This window comes from Rhipicephalus microplus, chromosome 6 (assembly GCF_043290135.1).
Source record: "Rhipicephalus microplus isolate Deutch F79 chromosome 6, USDA_Rmic, whole genome shotgun sequence".
NCBI lineage: Eukaryota > Metazoa > Arthropoda > Arachnida > Ixodida > Ixodidae > Rhipicephalus > Rhipicephalus microplus.
In genome coordinates this window covers 183,905,353-183,919,145 of record NC_134705.1, presented here as the reverse complement: position 1 = coordinate 183,919,145, position 13,793 = coordinate 183,905,353, and the positions used below count along the sequence as shown (strand labels likewise).

Here is a 13,793-nt window from a genome sequence, read left to right as displayed (position 1 = left end):
CGAGTCCCAGCCGAATTTTCGATGGAGATGAAAATTCTTTAGTGCTTAGATTTAGATGCACCTTAAAAAACCCCAGCTGCACGAAATTTCCGGAGTTCTCCACTACAGCATCTTTCATAATCATTTTGTGGTTTTGGGATGTTAAATACCAACAATTAACACTCGGACTCAGACTCACGGAATCATTACTCACCCGGACTGTATTTCGGCGCACGTTGCCCTTTGCGGGACTCACTTAAGCATCGATTACTTCTTCAATAAATTAGTGGCGAGTCTGCGCTCGTCTGTCTCGTTTCGTTTCTTACTTGTGTCCCGTCTTCTGCGCAATTTGCTAGAAGATGAACACCCACCAACTCGTCCAGCTTTCAACGCCTGTTAGGCAGGGTTCGTATTCGACATGGTCTGAAAAGATCACGATTCACACAGCCCGTGTCATTGCACTTGCAGTAACGCTCAAAAGAATATTACGCTTCTAATCCAGAATCTATATAATTCCTTGCCATACAGTTGCATTGTTATTCGAATGGAAGAACGAAGAACGCTTATGGAATGGAAGAACGCTGATTGTTTACCACTGTTGTCGTGCTAAAAGGTAGCTGTGGGCCTTTGTCAAGCTGCCTCTTTTGGAGAGCAGCTTTTACCTGCAGCTGTCCTTCATCAAACTGTTGATGAAAAATAAACATTATTATTATTAATAATATTATTTTTTATTAAGTGCCCAACTCACTTGGTTCGGGAGGGACCGTGTCGATTTCCACGGCGGTGTCGGTTTGAGCCTCGGGACAGATAGCACTCCCGCTACCTGCAGCCACACAGTGGAAGTGGAGGCCAGAAGTAATAGCGTTTTTGTTTTGTTTTTTTTAACCACGCAGCAAAAGCTAGACGACCGGCGGAATCGCCAAGGTACGTAGAGTCGTGAAGAATATTAACCGGAACGTTTCGCAGCATGGCCTGCACTGATTTTATTGATGCCAGCCGCAAACGCTGAGAGTGACGTAATACGTCGGTACGCTTGGATAGTACGTCGGCATGCATTGGTAACATCTCGGAAAAAAAAAACCCAAAGCCACACGGCGCTGGCATCAGTGACCCTGTTTCAGGGAAAGCTGCGCAGCGCATTCGAGTCAAGCTTTCTCACGGATGTTCATGGTTGCATATACTAGTTCAAGTTTATTCCTTATTATTGCATGTACAAAAAAAAACGGGTTACGTAATACGTACAGAATCAAGAGGTCGCGAAGTACGAGTCTGTAAGGGGGACCTACTATAATTAGTGGCTTACATAAAAGCTAACGGCAGCAAAAAGAGCAAAGAATTAGAAAACGCGATAGAAACAGAACGATCTGTAATAAAAAAAACAAAAAATATATTACCATAGCAGCATTATACAAAGCTTAAAAATACGAATGAGAAGTGTGAAGTTATGAAGAAAATAAATTTATTACAGATGAACAAAAGGTTCCTTTAACAATTTGTTTTTCATGTTTTGTTTAAAAGATTGCAGTGACCGAGATGATTCATTAGGAAAAGGTATGCGATTCCAAAGACAAGTACCACAGAAGCGAGTTGTAAATCTGTCATAGTTCGATCTTGTTTTGCATAAAAGAAAGTTGTTTTGCTCTGAAAACCTGGTATTACTGTTATCGACAAGGACATGGTGAGGAATTCTATGTAATGACCTTTTACGCATTGAAAGTATTTTACTTTATGAACGACGAATGTGTTATCAGCTGACCTAGCGATTCTTATTTCAATAATACCTACACTTTCCCGTGAAGCCAAATTAATTTTCCTCGTGCATGCATATCGCTCTTGGTGTCGGTAATTATGATTAACAATGTGCACGAAGCGTATGCTTTTGCGTACATCGGGCAGGCCCGACTTCGTCAAACGCCATGAAGCGGACGGAGAGGCAGAGGAAGAAGAAGCAGGCGCTGGTCAACGCCAGTATGGTGCGGTACAGCCGCGGGAGGGCGCCACCTAGACGCGGCGTGGATGAATACGCAAAGTCTGCTCCGGGGCTGCGACAAGACACAGTCCACATGAGCCAGGCGTACAATAAGCAAAAGAAGAGAAAAATTCTGCGGTAAATGTGGCGCTAATGTCGTCATTGTGCAGATCTTTGTGTTGCATAGCCTCCTAGATTTCCATTGCCGGCCGGATGAGTGCGAAACGCCCGTCATCTATGGCGGCGCTGCCTACGTAGGAGTAAAGGGCTTTGTACTCAGCCTTTGAGATCGGCAGTTTTGGCGTTTGCTAGTGATTTATAAGGCTACGCCTTGCATAGAAGGATTTGCCTGTTGAATGACGGCGTCACTTACGTAGGGTTAATTATATTTACGTTTACGCTTTCCTAAAACTTTTTTACGTTATTTTTGTAGCATGTAAGCTCCGAAAACGTGGAAACTTATTTGAAGACACCCCTACTTAGGTGGCGCCACCACCATAGTTCGGACGACGGCCGCTTTCCAAGTGACCGCCGATAATCCGGCAGGCAAGAGAAATCAAGGAGGCTATGTTGTGTTGTTATAAATCCTGTGGTATATGCAGTCCTATGAGCGTGAAACATGAAGAAGCGTGTAGCACGGATAACCCAGCGTTCGCTTCGGCAAGGACACCCTAGCTGAGATGGTGGCGCCGTCTCACGCGTCGCAAGAAAGCCGGCCAAACGATTCAAGGGAATTTTTCGTGGTTATGGGTAAATTATTGTAATTAGTCCGTTGTTTCTGTATAGTTTACGTTGTTCTAGACTTCATTAGCTTGTTTCGAACTAGCGTTGAGCATTGCTAGGCTCATTTTAAGCCTGTATGGACCACTGCAGGACTATGTGACATGATACAGTTGGCTTTCGACAAACCGGGTCCCTAAAGTACAGCGCACCTATAAGATCAGCTATAGTGCCACGCCGCGAAAACCACCAGAAGGCGAAGCTCCCAAGCGCACGCACTGGTCAAGTTCCACTGGTCAAGTTCCAGGCGCACTGGTCAAGCGCGCACACCAGCGCCAGGGCGCGAGTGTGTGCGCTTGACCAGCCACATCACGTGACGTCGTAAACCATATGCTACTTTTGAAATACGCACGCTTACGCTTGATTGGGCAAGGTGAGATCACGTCACCTGCGGGATCAGCCAACGGCGTTTTAGCGAACCTCTGGCGTCACGTGATTTGACGCCGGATGAAGCAGAATCTAGGGGAGCATGTTACAAGTCTAGGTGCCTTGACTTGGTTTATATCAATTATTATAGTTATCTTATTATTGTAACTATTGAAAGTACGAATACCTTAGTATTTAGTACCAAAATCCATCGTCATAATTTCGAAAATTACGATAATCATTTCGTTTGATCCACTAACCCTTCGGGTCGCATGGGACGACGATGACGGTGTCTTAGGGTAAACTAAGACAACTTCATAGTAAAAAAAATGATTCTACGGCAAGATGTGCATCTGCCTTCTGAGTATTTGTCACAAGAGGCGTTTTGTGTATACCTTCACAAGTGTGATTGATTCGCAGTAGCGGTTACCATAGGGATTCCTGTCAGTCTGCGAAAACGATCGCTTGCAATGCTGTAGGCATGCGTTGTAGTCCATCTGATGAAAAATTACTCCGAATTATTTTCAAGTCAGAAACTGCAGGTTGCGTTCGTTGTGACGCTATTGGGTGCCGCACGTGAAGTGCATCGCGGCTGAATGAAGTGATGGTGATGTCACCGTTATTGCGCACACGCAATGTATCTTGATGTCTATAAATTCTTGCTCATGTGAGGTACCAGCCCGATTTTTCACGCTGCCAGGGTGCAGCACTGTTAATAAAAGCTGTCCTTGAAATATTTGCCTCCCTTTGCGAAACGAACAGCTTAGAGATGCTATAATATGTCACCAAGCATTCAGCCTGTCGATTTCCATCACAGCATATGCTCGCACCCCGACCTTGTACAAATTTGAGTAGACACTCACAGCTTCCATGGCAGATTAGCATTAAAGACAATGCGCAACTGATTTCGAGGACAAATGTTCGATTGACAGCCGATGCAGCGGATTCCGACGAGGTGACAAAAAGCAAAAAAAAAACATCCTTGTTAGACTTCAACGCACGTCAGAAAACACTAGGTGGTCGAAAGCCATTAGGAGCACCACGTTGCGTCTCGCCTTATGATCGTACAGTTGTTCTGGCACGTGAAACCACCAGAATTAGTTAAGTAATGCACTCGTACCATTCGTGCCAAGCCAGAGAAATTCAGCCCTGAACAGCCCTGAACACGCTCGTTTCTGAAACTGCACAGATGTGCATAAACGAGCTGATGCATATAGGGTTTGTTTTTCAAAGCCTAATGATAACGACATTAGTGTTTACCAGGCTATATGCCTGAGGAAAATAACAGCCACCAGGAGGTCACGGAAGGTTGCCATTATATACGCATTTATAAGGATTTCTCGCGTTGATACCTCTCAAGGTGGTGACCAAGAGAAGCGCATTCGAAGTAACATCCCAAAAAAGGCGAGGACTGTCGATGCATGCTAAGTTTGAAAACAAGTTAATTCAATTACACGCAAAAAAAAAATCGCGCGCGTCTCACTTACGCCGTGACAGCTGGAACGACGTTAACGGTGCCCGGCGATAAGAAGCTCCTTCCTGCGTGCAAATGTCCGAAATGAAGGACTAATACAAAACAGGCACCTACAACTAAGCCACGCTATATTTTTCTAGCCCTCCCACCGAGCACTCGATTCAAGGTCTGTTCAGTCAAAGCGTGAAGACAATTAGCGAGATGTAAACGCACCTTGAGAGGCCGTGATTTTTACGCTCGTCATTCTCGTTGCCAGAGGCGCTGCCGAGAATCGCGGGCTTAGAGCACATGGTGCGCGGGATCAACTTCTATTGACTCGGCTCGCGTCGGCTCCTGTTCTGCCTCGCGCCACTGATGACCGTGGCGCCACTGATGACCGTGGCGATAGCCCTTGACGCTGGCAGTGACCTGCGGGACCGAAAAGTGAAAACAGATGACGGGTGCTTATAGCCAGTTTTTATTATCATTATTTTTATTTCCCGCCTCTTGATAGAGCGTTTCATCGTTTTTGACGCATTTATTCGCGTTTAATACGTATACGGTCGTATCATCCTGCCGAGCAAATCTTCGTATGAAACAAGACGCGGCTTTCGTTCCAACCTCGGCAGATGTCGGGATTACGGTAGACAGCCGAGGCATTGATTCTGTCGATAGTGTTTGAGGTCATGTTTCCACATTTTCTTGACCTTGCTTGTGCTTCGTTTATTCCGTATTTTCGATAACTCTTGAAGTTGCCTTGTCGTCGTGAGCAGTATTCGAATACGAGACATGCAGTCGTTTCAACGTGGGCCGTGGCAGCATCGCGATGAGCAGCCGAGGAATTCAGTCTTTCGGCGACCGTGCGGAGTTGTTTAGGTTTGCAACTTTACGGCTGTCTCTCGCGTTTAGTTTTCAATGTCAAACGCTACCGCTGCGAAAACAACGCGTGTCTCTTTCTGCCTGCAGAAATGGCGTTTCAATGGTATAACTTCAATGTCTCTGCCACCGTATAGAAGTGTTGTTTGATAACCTTCAGAAGGAAAAGGCTTCTTGAATTGTTTGTGTGTACTTAATACCTGTCTGTTATATCGCAAATCCGCAATTTCCAGGATGCCAGCAATGTAGAGGCGTAGACAGGAGGTTTAAGCCTACCTTTATCGTCGCGGACCGCCTAACCGTGCATCTGTTATGAACAAAATGAATAAAACTAATTAGCGTGCCTAAATTGAGTCACTTTAACAGATAAAGGAAACCCTAGAACCATATTTGTGCTGCCATAAAGCATATTGCACTAAACATTCTTCGCTGGGAACTCCAGTAACCACGTTTTCACAACTTCTAATTGCACACTGTGGCGTCGCTTCGAAGAGCTGGGTCAAAAATTTGGTGGACGATAGAATCACTAAACTCAAAATAAGTGACTGCTATATCGTCATCATAGCTGCAAATAGCGAACTGTAATCGACATCAGTGAATAGCAACCAAATGTAGGTCAACATTTCCCAAACATTATCCAGTCTCCCTCAGTCGTCTCAGTGGTACCAAGTTGATGCATCCAGCTGCTGCCCCGAAGTTTGCAGGTTGGACCACGGCCACGGCGATTGAATTTCGATGGAGGTGAAACACTAGTGGCATTTGTGTTGTTTTGATGCAGCGCGCTTTAAATAATACAATATGGTCGAAGTTCCCGGAGCTCTCCACTCTATAAAGCGGGCCTCGTAACTGTGTCCTCCTTATTTTCGGTGCGTAGAACCCTAGGTTTTATTATTCGAAAATAGGTTGAAAATCTGGTAAGCAATAAACAACATCGTGCGCATACAATCATGCCTGATCACAGCAAGTATGTGATTGGAAGATGCCAACGAAGACATTGTATTTAGATAAAAACATCGTCTCTTCTCGGCGTCAACGTGGTGCGTACAAAATCATGCCGTCACTCTTTTGGGCAGGAACGGAATCAACGCGTTAACGTTAATAGTAGCTTAAAAGAAATTACGCTTAATCTCGTAGATCATTGCATGGAAACAACCAGTCGACTGTACTCGCCCCTGTTATCGCATCACGCATACGTGCACGTCTTACTATCCCGGTGGTCTTGTTTGCGCGTTCTACTCCCTCACCAAACGTCCTTCTCAACGGGAGATTCGCAATCTCAAAAACAACAAGACCATTACGTTAAACACCGTTCATCAGAAGGACGTACTACGGTATCGCTTACAAACGAGGATACAGCTTAAACACGCGAGTACTTCCCCTGGGGCGGACGTTAAAGGGTTGTTCGATATCTCCGTGTCGCATCAGCTTGTGTTTGTGTGTGTGTAAAGCGCGGCGTCCATGTGACAGCGTTAACCTTGAAGCGCGGGGCCAAATTAATGAGACAAAGAACGGCGGGGACCCTCATCAAGCTCTCGCTTCATTTGGCCGAACTCGGCGAACATTAACGCTTCCGCGTGTGTGTGCGCCTCTTAAGTGGCAGCCTCAAGAAACAATGGTGTAGTTAAGAGGTGGCCGTTCGTCGAAGTTTTGCAAGCGCGCGCTTCGGCCGAAGTGTGACAGGACCTCCCTGCTTGTTAGAAGGAGTGGTAGAGGCCCGCGGCACGACCACACCGGCGTCGTCGTGGTGGCTTCGGGGCACCTGCCACCCCGAGGTGTTGCTGGTGGCGTGCCGTGCCGTCTTTCATCTGGCCAAACGAAACCCGATACTCCGAGAGGAGGGGGTGATGATTATACGCGAGCATAAAGTCGCATGGTTGCCAGAAGACTGGCATGCCAAAGGGCAAATAGATCTCGAAAGAGTTCCATTTCTCTCGAAAAGCTTTCCCTTTCCCCTGCAAATGTACACACTTCATCTCTTCCCTCTCCCTAATGTTCATCTTTTTTTTTTCGTTGTGCGTTATTAGCGGCCCCGTTCCCATATGAGCGATAGCTTGTAATCCTTCCGTGTCTACTTCATACAAAGCGAGTAAGAGGGCGTCACACGGTCCGACCGTCTAGAAAGCGAAGGCTGCAATTACACCCCTCGCAATTATAGTCCGAAGCCGGTAATGAGGAAGCGACTATAGATCCTGACGCACACGCGCGCAAGCGCCTTAGGAAAAATTGAAATAACAGTCACTTCATTGTGTCTGTGCTATAGGATGCCCGCTAATGCGAGTCCTTGTTCCTGTGTATGCCCAAAGCTACCCTCTCGACCCATCCTGGTCGGACGTTCATCAAAATCTATCGTCCACTCGGTAAATCGTTTTACACGCAAGTTATGTTCTTCATTTTTGTCTACTGTTTCCTTGTTTTGTCTCTCTTTTTTGCTTTTTTTGCTTCCTTTTATCGGAGGTGTTGTAGCCCGTTTAATTCTGGTACGCCCCTCAGGCGTCCTCGCGTACTGGAGCAACGCCGAACGTTTCTCTAATGTATCGTAATATCAGAAAGCTCTTCGTATACAACTAATGTTCATCTCTGCGTAGATCATGGGTAATGTGTGGATCGAAGGGGTGGGTAAAAGATAGGAGGGGGGAGGTAAAGATACGTGAGAAGGCCAGGGGGGAGTTGGGATCGCAACTACCAGGCCCACGAACAAAAGCAAACCAGGCACGCGCTACTGCCGCACGATCTCGGCTCCTTAAACAAGGCACAAGGCCACGCTCGCCAATTGCGAGAGGTTCTTTTGATTAATCGTTTCGCCAACGGGACCCGGAAAGCACGGCGGTGGCGCGGTCGAGGGGGGGCAATTCTCTTCGCGGTAATACGGCAGCGCAGCTCCACCGTCATGCCGAGTGAAAAGAGTACACCGATCCTCTTCTGATTAGAGCCACCGTATATGTTGGAAGGCACCCCGAAGATGAGGAAACAAAGTGGGAGAGAGATAGAGCTGAGAAATTGAGTCATTGAGAGTTTAACTTGGATGGACATGGTCTTGGCCGCAAAGTGCCTGCTGCCAGCGTCAGCGATAGCGTCGGAACCACGTCTCACCGGGACCACCCCTTTTTCTTTCCTGGCGCGATGTCAAATTAGACAATGGTGGAAGGAAAGCCGCCTTGAGGTTCGGAACGAAAAGGTGTGGCAGCATGTCGTTATTCACTCGGCTTACTTCAAATTTGAGTTGTCGAAAGACGTCTGATGAAATGGCAGATGTTTGGCCGGAAAGTTGCTCGATATGTGCAAATACCAGTGTGTACTGCGCAACATAATGAAGTCAAGACTAAAAAAAAAGTCACATGCAAGTGCCACCTTCATACACATCGTCGAAATCAATGATTTGATTGACATGGGGGGGTTTAACGTCCCAAAACCACCATATGATTATGAGAGACGCCGTTATGTAGGGCTCCGGAAATTTCGACCACCTGGGGCGCTTTAACGTGCCTCGTCGAATCCGTGTTGACTGATCACGTTTAATGGCACAAGGGCATCTACAGGCTAAACAGTGCGATTAGATTTATACTTACATTTGACTGGCGTTAAGAACAATTCACGAAGTGATTTATTTTTCTACAGTGGATCAATTACTGTAAAACATGTGCCTCGGGCATCAAAGGTCATGACTAATTAACCAGTTTCATTATCCTAACATGTCCACAAAATTATATACGTATAAAATCAGATCATTGCTCTATTCTAAGAATAAATTCGTTTATGTAAATATTTGTATGCATTACATTAAGCACCACACTTTCCTAGGCTATCAGTAATCCTTCTGTTAAACTTCCATCATTCCAAACCTGAACTATAAATTTTAAAACCACTTCATTCTTGGTCAATACCCCACAGTGGGTATGCGCCACTAACAATAGTGGAACAACAACAACAACAAGGTCATGGTGTCAGTTGTTCTCACGCAGTCGCGACATGAACGAACGCCGCCCTCCGATTGTTCAAAAGCAAACTTTTTATTTGAGCGAACCTGTGCCCCTAAAAGGGGGGAAAAAAACACAACCTACAGCAAAACACACTGTAACATTGATAGCCGCATCAGAGCGTCGGCCGTCGATGAACTGCGAAGCGGTGAGGCCCGATGGCATTTATACATTTACCATCGAAGATTCCAGCGTCATCGCCAGCGGCCGCGTATGGGTTACAGAAGAAATTTTAGCGCTCACGTTCTGCGCGTAATCTCATTGAAAGGTTGTAAGATTATCTAGATGATTTCCAGTCACCCGCGAGCGGATTTCGTAAGGCAGCAGTTACACGTGTAAGGGGGCGGTAACATAAAAATAGAAATAAATGGGCACGTGTGGCGTTACAGTGTGAAAAATAAAAACAATAACTGAAGTGTAAATACACAGTCGCAGGCTTTTGTGTACGGTCTTCACTGTTTGGTGCCGAAACTTCCTAGGTCGTAAACAAGAGGGGATGCACAAGAGCGCTAACTTTCAACTTTCAGTTGAATGAGATTGTGCGTGCCGTTTCTTGTCACCACTTTAATAGGTTTGCTCCCTAAATACTGCACAAAAATCCACGCATTGCCACGAAGTGAATCGTGACGAGCGGGCGAAGCTGTGGGTATCGTATCGACCGCCCGTTATCCGAGCGTTGCCCCATATGATGTAAACTGAGTGACATCAAGTGTATATGTAAATGTAAATTTATTTCGCCTCCCAGTCGTTTCAGACGATTCAAGGAGGATTTAGAAAATCACTGCAGTGTAGCATACGCCCCGAAAGTAAATCCGAAGAACCATCATCTTACCGGTGGGAAGATACCATTTTATTATGGGTGATTTGTTGGGACATCGAATTCTCGACATGAACCTTTGTTTTACAGGTTTCCTTGAGAATTCTTAACATCTAGGCACACTTTAGTAGAGATCGATTCATCAATACTTTCTTCAATCGTCCGGTAACAGCAATCTCCTATCATATAATGTCTACGTTGAAGTCTATTGTGTAAACTTTTTTTTTCACCTATGTTTCGACTGCAGCAATGTTTCAATACCGTCACCACAATGGAAGACAAGGCTATTTCCTAAAGAGCTTCGCCCCTAAAATGTCGCATCAACATGGCCAGATGTTTACCCTTCCTAAGAACTGCAGTACGCTGGGTAACAGTGAAAAACTATGACGTAAATCGAGTCCTATTTTACGCAGTCGATTTTTTCAGCCGTGACAACGATGCTGGAAAGTTTCACCTACAACTGTGCGTAGCTGCACTGTACGGGTCTTAGACAGCAAATTGCGTGAAGTGGTCAGCTAAGAACGGCTTCCACCGTAACAGGCACCAATGGTCAGCGTTTCGATAAGCTAGTGCACGGGGACTGTCACGCGATTTGATTAGAGATCGACATCGATAAGGGTACAATCGAACTTCTCGCACGGAAACATCAGTGCTTAAGGCGTTGAACGCGGATCAGGAAACGCTACGGTGTGACGGAAGAGCCGCGTTTCCTTGCGTATATCGCGGGTGAAAACCCAGGCCGCACACTTGGGGATGGCGGCCATCTCAGGGGTACCCGAACAACCAGTTGAACGGAGACTCCACGGCTGCTATAGCATGCCTTCGCAATCTTAGTCACCAAGAAGACCCGGACATCTACCCATTTAGAACCCTGGTCGTTGTCCGCCTCGGTGGATCAGTAGCTATAGGGTGCTCGCCTGCTGAACCGCAGCTCGCCGGTTCGGTCCCGGCTACGGCGGTAGCATTTAGGTGGAGGCTAAATATTAGAGGTCCCTGTACTTCGCCATGTCAATGGACGTTAAAGAACACCAGACGGGAAACATTTCCGGAGCCCTCCACTACGGCGTCTGTCATAATCATATCTTGGTTTTGGGACGTAAAACCCGACAATAAAAAAGAAAAGAACCCCTGGTCGTTCTTTTACATCTTCAACAAACGGCTTGTTTTGTTTCTGTCCACTGGTTCGAATTGTGCCAGGAAGGACCAGCAACACCGAAACACATTCTGTGGTGGTGTAGAATATTTATCAGAATGATGGCAGTTTCTTCGGAAACCCTGTCGGCGTGGTGGGCCACCGCTCTGCGCAGCTCATACCTCGACATCTAAACGTGGACAGTCCAGCAAGCCCATGAGGCAGCGTTGAGGCAAGGCTTTGTCGTTTCTCGGTGGCAGACCTAAGCACGGGGCACGTTAAATCTCGCCGGATATTTCTTAAAGTTGTACACCACTCATACATCCACTGGCATGTCAAGCTAAACGTACCGCGTGCATTTAACTGTACTGAGCAAAACACGTCATGGGGCCAATTGGCAATGCATTTTCGCTTCAAGAATTCCAGCGCTATACTTTTGACATTGACAGGAAAGCACATGTTATGTCTTGTCCTCGTCAAATGTAGTAGAATATTTCAAGAGGAAACTGTACTCTTGCACCAACATTCCTTAGAAACCGCTTCGTTTACACGTAGAAAGGACTTTTTTCAGGGGCGAAGTACCTTACGACCATAGAGTTTCCTATTTATACACTAGATGGAACTAAGGCGCTAGTGTCTATGGGAGCTGAAACGTATGGCGCTTCAGCAAGCATGGGAATTATGGGTATGACATGGATTTGCCTAGTCTTCGTACTTTACGTTCGTTCTGGCTTCGCGTGGCTTCAAGCTTCTTTGTCACGAAACAACAAACGGCAGTTACGGCAATTAAAAATCTCGGCAGTTACGCTTCACTACGTAAATCCTTTAGGCTTACCACTTCAAATCGGGTCACGAAGTGGAAAACGGTTAGTTCTTTCCTTCGAAACAAAACCAAAACGCAGTAATAAACGAAGCCACAAGTGCGTTAGCCACTCGCAGGCACGAGGACTAGGCGATTCCATGCAATACTCACAATTCCCCTGGTCGCCAAACGATCGCAGCGCCAGAGTCTCTCTAGTTAATTTTTAAAAAACTTTATGCTTACGACCACATAATGTCCCTCCGTTCATAAACCACCACCAGCAGTGTACAGCAGATGTAAAAACTGAAACATCTGTGAACAACAAAATGGTTATCAAGAATCTCTTAACCAGAACAAACAAAAAGCCACAACACGGGAAAAACACCGACATCTAGTACCCCATCAATCAAAGCATATAACAAAACAAAAATTAGCAATAACCAAATAAAAGGTCCGCCGCGTTGGTCTAGTGGATAAGGTACTCGGCTGCTGACCCACAGGTCGCAGGATTGAACCCCGGCTGCGGCGGCTGCATTTTCCGATGGAGGCGGAAGTGCTGTAGACCCGTGTGCTCAGATTTGGGTGCACGTTAAAGAACCTCAAGTGGTCGAAATTTCCTGAGCCCTCCACTGCGGTGTCTCTCATACTCATATGGTAGTTTTGGAACGTCAAACCCCACATAATTATCAATCAACAAAATAAAAGGCTGTTAACCATATCCAAATAGAAGGCCACGATTTATGATCTGATGCATGCTGCTTCGCCCCATCACCAGGATTCATTTCCTGGATATGCATGGATTTTTAAAGTGTACGTTGAAATTGTATCGACGCCGTGTTTTCACTCTAAAAAGCACTACGGTTACTCCGGTTGCTTTGGATCACCTGAGGGCTTCGCGATAACATCGGCGGTAGAGAGAGTGGTTGATGGTGCGAACAAAAAAAAGAGAGAAGAATTCAAGAGGAGGGGAAGGTCTACAAACACGACGAGAGGTGGAGAACCTCACCGCTGTTTAAAAATTCAATCCTTCAAACGGTCTCGACGCGACCATTGAAGAAGGCGCGCTAGTAACTTGGCCTTCGACGGACGCTCATTGAAGCGGGAACAAAGGGGGCTACACTTCAGCGCGTCGTTTGGCTCCGGACACTTTCAACTCGCGCCAAATTATCAAGAGACGTCTCATGTTCACACCTTCCTCGGCCGTCGTCCTGGCGCCGCGGTACACATTTGCGACCACCTGCCTGGTTTGTTTTATTTATTTTTATGTTAAGGAGGTCAGGAGGTCGACGGGAAGCTTCTACAATGCGAGAATCGGACGGCCACAGCCCTTTTGTGAAAGCCCTTAGTCCTTGTTAGTCCGGGATTACGCCGTTGGAGCTGTATGGTTGCATGAAGGCCCGAGAGCTCGCCGATATTGAAGGGGACGGGGTTAGAATCACGTCTTTGTACAAACACGGCCATCTCTTTGTATCAACGCGGTCGACAGAGAGTCTACAGCTTTGCATCACGTGCGGCCCTCGGCGTGAGTGAACGTGTGAGGCAAGAAATCCGGCCACTTAGGACGATCGGCCTTGAATACCCTGTTTGTAACCCTTCGCGACACGCATTGTCGTCTACCATTGTGGACAGCATTGTCGTCGGTCAT

The 13,793-nt window shown here is 46.4% G+C and overlaps 1 protein-coding gene across 2 annotated transcripts in view; it reads right to left on the bottom strand.

Moving 5' to 3' along the window:
• LOC142765076 (uncharacterized) overlaps positions 1 to 4,906 on the bottom strand; it is a 104,101-nt gene extending 99,195 nt beyond the window's left edge. For both annotated transcript variants that reach the window (XM_075865643.1, XM_075865642.1), the window contains exons 1-4: positions 4,782 to 4,906; positions 4,582 to 4,633; positions 1,867 to 2,021; positions 728 to 802 (exon numbers count right to left, since the gene is read on the bottom strand). In XM_075865643.1, coding sequence (XP_075721758.1) covers positions 728 to 802; positions 1,867 to 2,021; positions 4,582 to 4,633; positions 4,782 to 4,812 — 313 coding nt within the window. In that variant the 5' untranslated portion in view covers positions 4,813 to 4,906. The remainder of the gene's footprint in view (positions 1 to 727; positions 803 to 1,866; positions 2,022 to 4,581; positions 4,634 to 4,781) is intronic.
• Positions 4,907 to 13,793: the final 8,887 nt, after the last annotated feature.